The sequence below is a fragment of the Callorhinchus milii genome, unplaced genomic scaffold (genome assembly GCF_018977255.1).
Source record: "Callorhinchus milii isolate IMCB2004 unplaced genomic scaffold, IMCB_Cmil_1.0 Scaffold1, whole genome shotgun sequence".
Classification (NCBI taxonomy): Eukaryota; Metazoa; Chordata; class Chondrichthyes; order Chimaeriformes; family Callorhinchidae; genus Callorhinchus; species Callorhinchus milii.
Window position 1 is genome coordinate 96,999,028 of NW_024704742.1, and position 14,237 is coordinate 97,013,264.

The 14,237-nt window shown below is 40.6% G+C and overlaps 1 protein-coding gene across 6 annotated transcripts in view; it reads left to right on the top strand.

Moving 5' to 3' along the window:
• The window catches only part of LOC103186092 (guanine nucleotide-binding protein G(q) subunit alpha), a 116,089-nt gene extending 112,964 nt beyond the window's left edge, over window positions 1–3,125 (top strand). For all 6 annotated transcript variants that reach the window (XM_042333631.1, XM_042333643.1, XM_042333640.1 and 3 more), the window contains exon 8: window positions 2,615–3,125. In XM_042333631.1, coding sequence (XP_042189565.1) covers window positions 2,615–2,805 — 191 coding nt within the window. In that variant the 3' untranslated portion in view covers window positions 2,806–3,125. The remainder of the gene's footprint in view (window positions 1–2,614) is intronic.
• The last annotated feature ends 11,112 nt before the right edge of the window (window positions 3,126–14,237 follow it).

Sequence of the window (14,237 nt, forward strand, 5' to 3'; positions counted from 1 at the left end):
ATGTTAGATGACTTATGTGGATCTGATCTTCCTCATTCTTTAAAAAAAGTTTTAAAAAAATTATACATATAATATCCTGAGCCTCATTGCCTCCTATGGGCAAATAATTAAAGTTTTGCCACCGAATGAAGGTTTATATACAACAGAATAGGAAAGATCATTTGACATAGCCTGAACATCATTTTGACTTTCCCAGTCTGTAAGGCGCAGTTGCTGACAGACTAACCTGGCTGAGCCATTGGGGAATTCGCCATTCTCCATTTCTGTGGGAAGCTGAAATTCTGTCAAAGAATGAGGAAAGCCGTACCGAAAGATAAACAGTGATAATGTTTGAGACTTTTTCCAAGGTACCCACCTTTCTCTTCCGTCCCCTTCTCCCCACACACATCCAAAAACACACAACCCAAAACAAGATTTCCTGTTGATTTTTGGTAGCATGTTTTTATTTTGAGAATCATTGCCATGTCATGTTGGTTTCGACTGTCCCACTCAACTGCTCTGACGATGTGTCCTGGAGTAAATCCATTAATGTGTGTTCTCTTTCACCCCACCCCAACCCTTCCCTCAAGTCATTGACTTTTTGCTGGGGCTCATTGCACTGGCACAGTGGCTACTTCCTTGTATCTTGCAAAGTAGCCATTCTTCATGTGCAAAACCAGACAGTGAATGTAGGTAAGTTATCTGACCATGGGGCAGAGAGAAGAAATCACAGCCAAGTACAGCCTGTTCTTACCCAACGTCCACCTAGGCATTGTTTTCCAGAAGGATCCAGTGTAAATCAATTAAGACTTTAAATCCTAACGAATATTATCCCACTTGAAATCCAGTAGCTCTTAGATAAGAAACTGTGTTGGGGAATAACAGGAGTGAGCTGCGTTGTGATGCTTTCAGGGTCACATAGCATTGTCAGCTCTCGAGTTCAGGCTCATCCATGAGATCGGATGCTTCCCTGCGGGGAACCTGTGCCTGTGGATCCAACACAAATCAACAACTTCACAAGAGATAAAGAGAGTGGCAATATTATATGGCGATAAAGAGAGTGGAAATATAGATACAGTGCCTTATCATATCAGGATATATTGTGGAGTGGTTCGACTGTGGGTGAAACACACGAAATGTAGAAGTGTGAAATATGTCAGACATGTAAAATATTCCTGGAGTACTGATGATGAACAATTTTTTGAATCTGGTTACAGAGAAAGTTTATCCATAGTGATGTTCCAGGCTGCCTCCCACCCCTGATTTTCCACTCTGGGTTTGATGGGGCCAATTCTGGCACACTCCTGTCAATCTTCAGGGTTTTTAAGCTCTCAATGGCTGCAAAGTTAGTCAGGCTATTTTTGTGCACGATATAACAAAACCTTGCTTCCCACCTTCCAGAAAGAATGGTGAAAGCTGGAAGAAAGAACAAAGATAATAAACTGAATTTAAGATGTTCTGGAAATAAAATCTGTAATGGATAGATATTGGTAAAAATAAAATTCAAGTTGCAATTAAAATATGACCAGGTAAAGCAAAGAGGACAAATGGGCCAAATACAAGCAAAAAAATGTTTTATGGTATAAATTATGTCTTTATGCAGTTATGTAAATGGGTTAGAGAGGCTATTGTTTAGCCTCTCTAAAGTAATATTGATGTTTGAGTAGCTTTTTTGGTTGTAATTTCAGTGGAGAAGATTCAGCGACATCGCACATGATCTGAAAAGGTTCAGAACTGGTTGACACTCGAGGGTTACATTTTTGGTGCATGTTAAGTAATTACCTTTCAGCAGCTATTGGATGCCTTTTAATAAATGACCATGCTGGGAGTGCCCTGTCCTCCACTTCAAACAGATCCTAGAACAGTCGATTGTCACCTCAGCAACTCAGAAATGCTTTATTTTTCACCAACATTGACAGATGACTTCCTGTCATTGTATTTAATCCTTGTTAAAAATGGGAGCAATATTAGAAATCATGTGAGGATCCAGAAGCACTAAAATGTCACTGGGTTTCTGTGCTGTATACAGACTTAAGGTGAAGCAATGATCTTTACTTGTGATTTCACACAATAGCAAGTCTGGCTCATTTTCTGTTGTCAATATCTTGTAAATTGCAATATCGATACATCTCTTTCTAGACACAGTATTGCTTCTACTGATGACTGATGTTCATAACTGCCTGTCAGAGAGATAACATTTATGGCAGAGAGGTGGGGTTATGTCTTACCTCTTGAGCATCGAGGAAGATGATCAGTCCCAGATGACAAGACAAATTACTGATTTGAGTGACTCAAGGGAGACGGGGAGAGGGGTCAGAGAAAGAACCAATTTTTTTTGTTCTAAAAATAATTTTTCAACCATTGTCTACAAATTCCGAGTTACTATTTGAAACCATTTTACTGCCAAGTTTGCAGTTTAATGATTTACATACTCATGATGCATTTGCATAAACACTGCAAATATAGACATTCAATTCACATTGAAAAGCTACTATTTGGAATCGAACACTAAATACAGATCTTGAAGCTCCAGGTATTCTTGCAGTCTTAGCAGTCCACTATAGGCGTGTATGAGGACTCTTTGATAGGTGTTTACCTAACTAACTATTGTCCCTTCCCATTATGTTGGTAATAGGTCCGCAACGAGATGCACAAGCCGCGAGGGAGTTCATTTTGAAGATGTTTGTGGACCTGAACCCTGATAGTGACAAAATTATCTACTCTCACTTCACATGTGCTACAGATACAGAGAATATACGGTTTGTCTTTGCTGCTGTCAAGGACACTATCCTACAGTTAAACCTGAAGGAATATAACCTGGTCTAGTTCATTAACTCGACCTGGGAAAAAAGTAAAAGCAACTGTATTATCTGTGAAAATGAGTTGCGTAATGCTAATTTATTGCCATCCTGGACTCTGTGCACTCACAGGGTTTTAGTAAATATTGCGATTTTATTTAAACAATGGGACAAAAGATGCTGACATAACTTTGCAGCACTGGTCCTCTTTTTAGGCAAAATGTTGTGACTTTGTGTAAGATTTTTTCAATTTCCGTTGTAAATTCCATTTATGCATTCAGAAGTTAGGGGTTTACTTTTGCTTCTCTGAGCACCCCCTACCTCTTTCCCCCACCTCCCCCCACTTCCTCCTCCTGATCCCCTCCTCCTCCTCCGTTCCCTCCCCCATTTTCACCCCCCCTCCCTCCCCAACCCCACTGAAAATGTTTGAGGTACAACAGCCTTTATTTTGTGATCTGTTCCTCTTGACACTCTGGTACAAAGTTAATATAGTAAGAAATTTGTTTTGGTTGAAACCAAGCCATCAGTTATATAATTTATGTACTACTATTTTCTGATGGATGAGAAGTATTGATCCTGTGATTTTTAAATTATTGTTATATATAATTTAAACATCAAGTTTGGTACTACGCTACCTGTCCTCATCTTGGGCTATGAAGTTGGGAACTTATTAAGCAATAGTTGATTGCCATCATGACTCATCTTTGGAAGTTGCCATACTTGGATTCCCCAAAACACGGATGGATAGATGTACGACAGAGTACAATATTGAGAGAATGTTATGTATTTGTAAAATAGTATATAGGGTTTCATTTCTATTTATTATGTGCCACTATTACTATTGCTAGACTTGTTTTATTAAAAAAAATGCCAAACATAATGTCATGTACACTACATTTGCAGATTCTTGCAATCTGAGCGTTACATTTCTTCTCTCCCTTTAGAAGTGTGGCTGGAGACATCATTGACATGCTTACTTTGCTCCAGCATAATTGTTCAATGTCACTTTAGACTTTTTTTTATTGAGTGCAATTTTAATACTGCCACCCGTGTGGCGTTTTTCCTGCTAGCTTCAACATTTCATTTAAATGAATATTATTTTGTTAAAAATGCCTGAAGTATGTGGATTGTATCACAGGGATAGGCATGACCAGAATATTGATGGATTGTAAGCCTCAGCTCATAGGGTTCTTCTAAAAGCTATTTTGATGGACATATGCCAAAATAAATGTGAGAAGAAAACAATATATATTTGGTGCTCTTCACAATGTTTAGTATTTGTGATTAGTTGTATACCATTCTTTATCATCACTTAGTGTCTGTGTCCAACTTTGTATCAATTTTTTTTAAACACACCCATGTTACATGGTACAATATTCATGTTTTTACTCTTATTAAAGAAACTTTATTTGTTTGGTTATATTCTCGTGAAATTCATACCAAAATAGTTTTATTCATAACTCACTCTGGAAAGTTACCCTGTATAATTGATTTTGTCCTACTGTAGGCATGTGTTGCTAACTCCGGATTTCTGAAGGAGTTTGTTTTAGAAAATAAAGTTTTCTTGTGAAGAAAGTTATTTGAATGGCTGCCAGAGAATCCCTTGAGCTCCTTAGTTTTTAGATTTCTGACCTATGAACTGATAGCAAAGAAATTACGAGTAGGACCAAGGTCAACCAGCTGGATGAGACGATCCATTCTGTCCACCAGCAAAGCGTTGGATATCTCTGTACATGATATTCTGCTTGAGAAAAGCAGTTGGGACCCCTTTGGTTGTGGAGTACCAAAGTTAATGAGTTATGATTGCTTACCTTAATTCCTACCCCTCCACCTAACATGCATTTGTACCCTCACAGACAAAAATCCTGTAATTTGTAAAACCTGGTTGTAGGTATAGTGAATTATGAATGCTATAATCATTGTATATACATCTCTCTCTCTCTTTATATACATACATGCATACATATATATATGGCAGTATCCATATTGGCTTTGTGATAATTAATTTTGGCAGATTGAATGTGCTGTATTGATAATATGTATCTATGTAATTGTAATGTATGTCTTACAGCTAATTAACTTTGAATAATGTTAGTTACTTTTTTAAGAGAAGAGAATGTAAATTTTTGCCAGTTTATTTCTCAGCTGGGGATCTAAAAAAAATAATTTGGGAAGGAAAGATAATAATTCGTACAGAATGGTATTCTGGTTAATATATACATTGCTACATGTGTTTCTGATCATAGAATTCCTCTCAATAAATCCTAAATTCTCCTTCCACCCATCTTTCCCTCCGAGATACTTTTTATACAGAGTTAATTAAAGATTGGGCTCACGGAACAGACCAGACACTGGCTTCTGCATTACTTCACAGGACTGATGCACGTTGTGAAAAATGCATCATCCAGGGGGGAATTCTATGTGATTCGCCCTCAAAATGAAGCCAATCCTTAAATTCATTGGTGATGTGAGGATGCAGTATACCGATTGCCTGTATTATATCTGTAGTGTTTCTGAAATGATTGGTTACAGTTTATCTATAGAATGTATGAATTACCAGTAAATACATCTGAAATTTTGTGTTTTCATGCCTTATAGAAGTAGAGTCAAGAACCTTGTGCCTCAAAACCCCAAGCCTGAGACAATGGACGACTTCTTGACTTTGCTGAAATATATGTGCTGTGTTGGATGTTACAATTTGAAATTTTAGATGTCAGCTTTTACACTACCGGTAACACACCGGAGGGACCAATGCAGTGTCATTAATTCCTTTGAAAGGATAAACGACCTTATTTATATTGTCAATATGGAGTAGCTACTTACCATGTGCCCATTCAAATCACTGACCGTAAACAAATAAATGAAGTTAGGCTTGATGCAAGATGCTGTATGTAAAATCGTGAGGATGGCCAGCTGCTTGGTCTATTATTGTAACATCTTAACTTTTCTATATGAATGAGGTGTACATACACAGTATGTTAACTTGGCCTACCAAAGACCTGCCTTCATTTATTTTATTTCACTGCTCTGTCCATTGGTCTTTCTGGGATTTCAGCATGTTGGCACTGCCAGATAAAAAAACGCGAGCAAATAGTATTTAAGTAGTTTAATTGAAAATCATGAACTGTATCATGGTGCCAGGTCCAATTCTGCCTGTATGATCTTAGACTTGATTAAGATCCAATCGTGCAGGAAAGTGAAAACCCAGAGCGTGCCATAGTCACTTTCCTGCAGCCCCAGTTTCTTTTTAAGTGCCAATGTGGTGGAACCTCTGGTAGGACTTGTATATTTAATTCCTTGTTGGATAATTTTAACATGCAGTATTTAAGAATCATATTTGCTGTTTTTTAAATTGTCACTAAAATGCATGTATTGTCATATTATTTGGGGAAGGGAAATAGTTTCTTTTTTGAAGAAAACTAACATTGTATATTAATGCCCCAAATGATCTTGCTGGTTACAAATATAGTATTTTTTGGCCATAATTTTGTACTGGTTTCATTTGATGTCTCCTGCTTCATTCTTGCAAAAAGAAAAACTATTTGGTTGTAAATTTCTTCTAAACTGCTTTTCATGATACTGTACTTGGAATAAATTTTTATTCCACTGTGTTTTAGTCCATCGTCTTCACTAAACGTCTTGTCAATTTATTACTTAGATGAGGATTTGTTTTTCAAGGGAGGCAACAACAACTTGCCTTTATACAGCACCCTCCACACGTGGCAGCTTACTGGAGCGCATGACAGTGGTGGAGTCTTGACACCAAGCCAGGGGGAGAGGGAGGGGAGAGATGACTGTAAGCAGGATCAAAAAGGAAGGTCTGTAGCTAGGATTTGATACTGGAGAGTGAGGGGGCAAGGCGGAGGGATTGAGGGGGAGAGTTCCAGAGTTTCAGAGCGTAGTGGCTGAAAGCACAGCCCCGGATGGTGGATCAGAGGAGACGAGAGACAAACAGGAGGCCGGAGCCAGCCTGGCGGAAGCAGTGGGTGGTGGAGTACGAGTCTAAGTGATTTGAATATGTAGGGAGATGCGAGGGTATGAAGAGATTTGAAAACAAAAGGATCTTGAAATCAATCTGTTCGGTAATTGGGAGCCACTGGAGCCTGACAAGGACTGGTGCGGGTGAGTATCCGGGTGGCAAGTTTTGAATTAGTTGAATTTTGTGCATGGTGGTACTGGGAGTCCAGTGAGGAGGGCATTGGAATAGTCCAGCCGGGATGTGAAGGTGTGGACGAGGGTTTTGGCTGCTTTGGTTGTAATGTACGGATAGAGTGAAGATGTTGACGGGAGCTAGAGTATGGCTTCTGTCTTGCCAACATTCAGCTGCAGAAAATTTGCACTCATCCTGGCGTTGATATCCATCAAACAAGCTGACCAGACATCAGGAAGTTGCAGCTGGAGGAGAAGTAGATTTGGGTGTCTTCCGCATGCATGTGGAAGCTGACCCCATGTCTACGGATGACATCGCTGAGAGGGAGCATGTAGATAAAAAGAAGGGAGCCAAGGATGGAGCCTTGGGGTAACCCGCAGGTGACTGGTTGAGGGCGGGAGAAAAAAACATTTGACAAGATGTATTGTTGGGAGTTGGTTAAGTAGGACTCGAACCATGTGAGTGCGGTCCAATAAGGTGGATGAGAAGTAGAGTCGATGGAGATGGATGGCCTAATTGACTGTGGAGAAAGCGGCAGAGAGGTCCAGGAGAACGAGGAGGCAGAGGGAGCCCTGGTCACAGAGAGAGAAGTAGATTTCGCATACTTTGGTGGGTGGTGGGGGGAGGCAGTATTCTCTACTGGAATATTTCTAGGTTAAGCAATACTAATTCAATATGGACACATTTATATTGTGCATTTCACGGGAGAACATCCTAAAAGTTTAACAGTAATGGCCTGGCATCTGAGGGCATGTGGGGTGGTGGTGGGGGGGGGGGGGGGGGGGAGAATGGTGAGGAAGAGTAAAAGTAAGCAGTAGGTCTTGTGATGGACCTTCAACAAGGTGATGAGGGAGGGAGGAGGGAGGGAGTCAGATAGACTCCGGAAAGGAGTTCCAGAGAGTGGGGGCACAAAGGAGGAAGATCCACCTGCTAATGGTGGGCCAGGCAGGGTAAGCAACATGAAGCAGGCCAGTATTCGCTGAGTGAAGGGAGCAGCTGAGTCGGTAGGCTAATGAAGTACTATAAAATTCATTTATACCTTGGTTATTTTCTGTAGTTCCACATGCTCATTCCTAGATTTTAATTAAGTTAAATTGTACTAGTATGGAACCACTCTGGGTCCATTCCAGTTCAGTTGACAATTTTTGAATTTTCATCACAGAAAGAGGCTATTCAATCTATTGAGTTTGCGCTACTTGCACCTTTTTTTTAACGTTGTCTTGATTGATCTTGGTCCCCAGGGTTTCACCTTATCCCTTAATACTGTCATTACTCATGCTTTTCCACAGCCCTGATTATATTGATCCAACCTCAGTACTCACTTGAGGTAATGAATTTCACATTCCAGCAATCCTTACCCTTTCCCCTGATTTTTCTCAATTTTGGCATTCTCCCTTCGCGGCAGAATATGTGAAATTAAAAACTCATTGCAACAGCAATACAAGATGATGTTTATTCGTTCCCCTCTGACACCGCTCCTTAGTACAGTGAAACATGTCTCTACGTCAAGCTGTTTGTGATGCTATTGAGAAGAAGGTTATTTCACCCTTGCCTTCCTCGCTCATTACTTTATTGTGTTCACACAATGATTTGGGATGCAAATAGCCCAACTGTCAAAATTAATACAATCAAGTCCAGGAGCAGATAATATTCAAAGAGCAAAGGAGAATACTGTAGTGAGTATGGGCTCAGGTAACTACGGTAATGTAAACGGTATAATTGGCCATTATGAAAGTAACTGAAGCTACAGTAAGGGGGAAAAAAAAACGTATTTATATGAAGGAAATGGTAAGGTCTCCCTTTCAGACAGTGAATTTTGGGCTTGAGTTCATCCTAATGGAATCCTGATTGCTCACGTAGTTTGGCTGGTAAGTAGCAGAACCCAGTTGCTCTTATCTGGGTTTATTTAGCTACTGGTGGTATGTTAGAATTTGCTTCTGTTTGCTTTTGCAGGGAGTAAAAAGAAATATAAATCAGTCAGGATCATCCTTCTGATTAAATGTTGTTGACCTCTGCTAAAAGTTCATGGGGGTGGGGAGAGAAACATTTAAGGAAAAATAAGATCCAACTTGGTTGATACATCCCTCCATACCTCTGGACTCGAACATGAAGATGGACCACTTGTGTGAAATCCCGGAGGGCTACAAACAATCATTGAACCCAATCTCAACTTAATCATTGAGTTTAAAAGAGGATATTGATTACTAAAAAAAAATGAAGATGGACCACCTGTGTGAAGTCCCAAAGGGCTATAAACAATCATGGAACCCAATCTCAGCATAGTCACCACCTTTATAAGAGGAAAGGTTACATTGATTACTAAAAAACTAAGGAGCATAGTTAGTTTCCAAAAGATGTAAAGATAGTCCTTCAGGGTTATGTCAGATGAATGGAATTTGCTTTTCAAATTAGGGAGAGTCTGTTAGTGCATTTTCTGCATGAAGTAAAGCATGAAAAAATAATGTTGCATTTCTGTAAGGAAGTAAAGAGAAATTTTCAATCGGAACCTGGTCAATTGTTTATTACTGCTGTCACCATCAGAAGCTTTGCCTTCAGCAAATGGAGTGAGAGGTAAATGAGACAGTGCTGCTGGTACCTGAGCATGAACAACCTTGAGCCTTCAAGACAACCTTAGAGTCTTATTTAGAAGTTAGATCAGAAAACATTGGATGAAGGGAGGGATGGACAGACAATTAGGAAGTATATTTTACAGTTTATGAATAAAAAGGCAAGAAAAATTATACTAAAAAATCTGTCAATCTATTAAATTTGTGGGACAAACTGAATGACTTGCTGTTCCTATGGTAGCTCCACTGTAATGTGAATGAAAAAAGGGTTGGAAATGGTGCAACAGAGTGGCAACTTGCCAATTAGTGAACCTGTGAAAGTTATTTTGCAAGAAGGGGTGGGCAAATAGAGAGACTATTGTTTCCATTGTAAGGAAGTGTGTTGTACTTGATATATTAGAAAAAAGCAGCATATTTGCAGAGTGGCAATGTTAGGCTTATTTTTAAAAGAATATAGATGTTTGAAAAGCACAAAGAATTGTGTACTCAAGGTGAAAGCAGGTTGGCCTTCTAAATTGTTGAAGTGCCAGCATTCTTTCTTTCGTGAAACTGGTTTGGCTTCTTAATGCGTGAACAACATGAGAGCCAAACCTATGCCCAAAAGTCCATAGTGCCACATATCACATTACAGTGTCATTAGCTTCCATTTCCATAAACCAAATTATTTGAATATAATATCTCCATCTTAGCTACAAGGAACAATGACTTTATGATATTCTGCCAGCCTTGCTCTTCTCATTGTCAATGTGCACAGGTGCTGAAAGCAAATTAATTTCCTTTAAAAATCCATTGAGTTTCCTCATCAGCTACACAATGGACATCTGCCTTCAATGTGGTGAGATGACCTTTACAGTATAGAGGACGATAAGTCAAAAACCTTAATGTTCTGGACGTCCAAGTCCAATGCCACTTACCAGGATTACTTAAAACACTAACTGCTTAATCCAGGTCTTCAAACCGGGGGTGGTGGGGGAGGTGCTTTAGCAAATAGACTTGCCTGTCATGACTCCCAGTTGCAGGGTCCTCAGCAATAGGTAAGTGTAGCCTGGAGCTCTCTATTCCTGTAGCCACTTTGCCTGTTCACCACAAAACCACCTCGCTGCTTCGTCCTGGACTTCAACAAGTGGCCCAAAGGAAAATCTCTTTGCTGCATACCCAAGAGCTCAGAAGCACGAAAGAGAATTGTTTGGGCATGATTCTTCTATGCCAGAAGCTTAGCCTGCACTGGAACCTTGCTGTCCTTGAACAAAGGTGAAAATCACCAGAGTGCTCTTCACCCCTTCCTAGGATAGTGTCCCAGCAAAAGTTGGATGTCCACCACAATCGCCAGCTACTGATAAGAATTAACAATTGGGACTGATGCTTTTATATCTTCCAATCAATAACTTCAAGGTGCCCTCTCTAGCCATGTAGAGCCATAAGATCCCACTTGGGAGCAGCCACAATAATGTTCCACTGAGTGGCCCAGTAATATTCAGGATGTTGAGTACAGTACATGAGATCCCCAGGTGAGTCTACCAGCAGCACAATGTCACCTGCAAACAAGAGTGTCAAATCTGTGCATCCCCGTGAATGCCATCCAACACATTGATAAGTACATTGAATAAAGTGGGTGACAGCAGACAGCCTGGTCTTAACCCCCTTTTCAAGATGGGTAGGCTGGGTGATTCTACCATCAAGCCTTACACATATCTCAAAGCTCCAATATACATACGTATTGCCACAGATTAATGCATGTGGTACTTGCTCATTATCTGGAAAACGTAAAATGTGTTATTTATTCCACATCCATGAGATAATGACCTGACTGGGTTAAAAATAAAACAGCCAGCTCTGTGCTTGCTTTTTCTATCAATGAGTGCTTGCTGTAACTATGGCAACTGCTTTGCTGTAACCATCTCAAAGCTTCAGCTGCACTTGCAAAGCAAATGGGGTTGAAATACCTCTTAAGGCTAAGTGCACCTATTTCCCCACTATAAGCACATATTGTGAAAGTGGCTACTCCTAGCTGCAGGAGGATATCTTGCCCATAGTAAATCATTATTATTACCACACGGCTTGTTCACACAATTCTATGCAAACACCAGCCAACGTGCACCAGGAACAGACAAACCTTTTCAAGAACTGTCAATCTGTATTTGTACATACCTGCGCATTGCATAATTTTTATTTTTAATAATAAAAGAAATCAAGACAAAAGGTAGAGTCCACTAATAAGCAGTCAAAATTGTGATCAATATTAACCGGGAGACAAAAATCAATTGGTGTGTTACCAACAATGAATGATGAGCTTGCTCAGTTTGTAGCACTCTTGCCTCTGAGTCAGAAAGTTGTTGGTTCAAGCCCAAAGTTGGGACTTTGAACTCAAGGTCGAGGCTGACATTCGAATAATGCTACGGGAGCTCTGCATTGTTGGATGTGCCCTCCTTCAAATGAGGCATGAAGCTAAGGTCCTGTCTGCCTGATCCCATGGAACTATTCCAAATGACAAGGGAGTTTGCCCCAATGTCTGGACAATGATCCCCTAGCTAAAAATGATCCCTTCCTAGTTGTTTGTGGGCCATTGTGTGTGGAAATTGGTTGCCATGTTTGCTTACAAAATACACACAGTGATGAAACTGTACAGTAAATTCTGTGAAGCTTTTAAGGTATCCTTCTGTCATAAAAGGAATTGGATCAAATGCAAGGATTATTATTTATTATAGATGTTGGAATTAAGAATGGATGAGGGATCTGTCTCTGGAATATTTGGGTAATTCATTCTTGTTCTATACTTGAGAGAAGTTTCTAAACTTAACGAAACTCCGCTCCTTTCTCTCTCGCCATTCCCTCTTTGAACCCCTCCAATCCGGTTTCCGCGCTGCCCACAGCATGGAAACAGCCCTGGTCAAAGTCACTAATGACATTCTGAACATCTGTGATCAGGGCTCCCTCTGCCTCCTTGTCCTGCCTTCGACACTGTCGACCACTCCATCTTCATACATCGCCTCTCCGCTTTATTCAATCTTCACCGACCTGCCCTTGCCTGGTTCGATTCCTCTCTCTCTCACCGTCTCCACTTCGTTGCCTCTAACGGTTTCTCCTCCAGCCCTCGCACTGTCATATCTGGTGTCACCCAGGGCTCTGTCCTTGGCCCTCTCCTCTTTAATATCTACATGCTCCCCCTTGGTGACATCATCCACAGACAAACTCCATATGTATGCGGATGACACCCAACTCTATCTTTCTGCCTCCACCCTCAACTCCAGGACCACTGCTGTCCTGACAGACTGCCTGTCGGACATCAAGTCCTGGATGAGGGCAAATTTCCTACAGTTGAATGTGAACAAGACTGAGGCCCTCCTGATTGACTCGCGCCAGCGCCTCAGCACCTCAGGCTCTGGCAACATCAACCTCCATGGCTGCACACTACAACTCACCAGCCAGTCAGGAACCTCAGTGTCTTGTTCGATCCTCAACTATCTTTTCTCCCCCACATCCAAGACATGACCTGCTCTGCCTTCCCTCACCTCTGTAACATCGCCCGACTCCGCCACTGCCTCACCCTTCAGGCCACTGAAACTCGTGTTCAGGCCTTCATCACCTCCAGGCTCGACTATGCAAACGTCCTGCTTGTCGGCCTTCCCAACTCCTCCCTCCACAGGCTGCAGATAATCCAGAACTCTGCAACCCATGTCCTCTCCCACACCAAACTCCGTGACCCCATCTCCCCCACTCTCGCCCGACTCCACTGGCTCCCTACCCTTCAGAGGATCCAGTTCAAGATCCTGGTCCTCACATACAAAGCCATACATGGCCTCGCCCCACCCTACCTCTGTGACCTCCTAACCCCCTACCAACCCGCCTGTTCCCTCCGCTCAGCCGGCTCCGGCCTGCTCCATGTCCCCCAATCCATCCGCCCCACCATTGGCGGGAGAGCCTTCAGCCACTCTGCCCCCAACCTCTTGAATTCCTGACCCAACTGTACAGCGCCTTGGGACATCCTCCCGACGTGAAAGGCGCTCTATAAATGGAATCTTGTTGTTGTTGATACGAAGAATTAATAATCAAAAATATTTAGTCTTCCCGAATTAATACATTTTTCATAAACAATGTTTGAGTAGAAACTTGACCAATCATTAATATTCTGGACTATTTCTACTCTGGAATAATTCAAAATTATTCAGATTTACATTGAAATCACGATGCGTATATATTTATATGCTGCTGCTTTACATTTATTTGCACCAAATACAACTTCCCTTTAAAAATAACACAATATGAAGGTTTGTGGATATCAAAGATTTACATCTCTGAGTAGAATGGGTTTGAGTATCAAACATTAAATGATTTATGGGAGTCTGGAGTGTCAGATCTAGCAGCTATTTCCTCAATATTTTCAAATGTTCATATTATAACCACACTTTCACAAATTGTCAACAAAAATACTCAGGCTTTGAAAGTATTACTATTACTGAATGCAATTCAAGAAATGTAGAATTAATTCCTCACAGTTGATAATTTTTTTTAAAGAAAACTTTATCTTGAACTGTATTTTCTTTTTGATGCAAAAATACTTTTGCCAAAAGGAAGAGCAGAGAATTACCAGAAATCATGACAGCCATCTGTGGTGTCATATACTTATTTTAACCTACAACATTATACATGTGTTCTTTGCATATACTTTATTATAGAAACATTGTTAATAAGAAACCTCCAAATGACATTAAATACTTAAAAGACAATGTTTTTAAACTTTCCTTT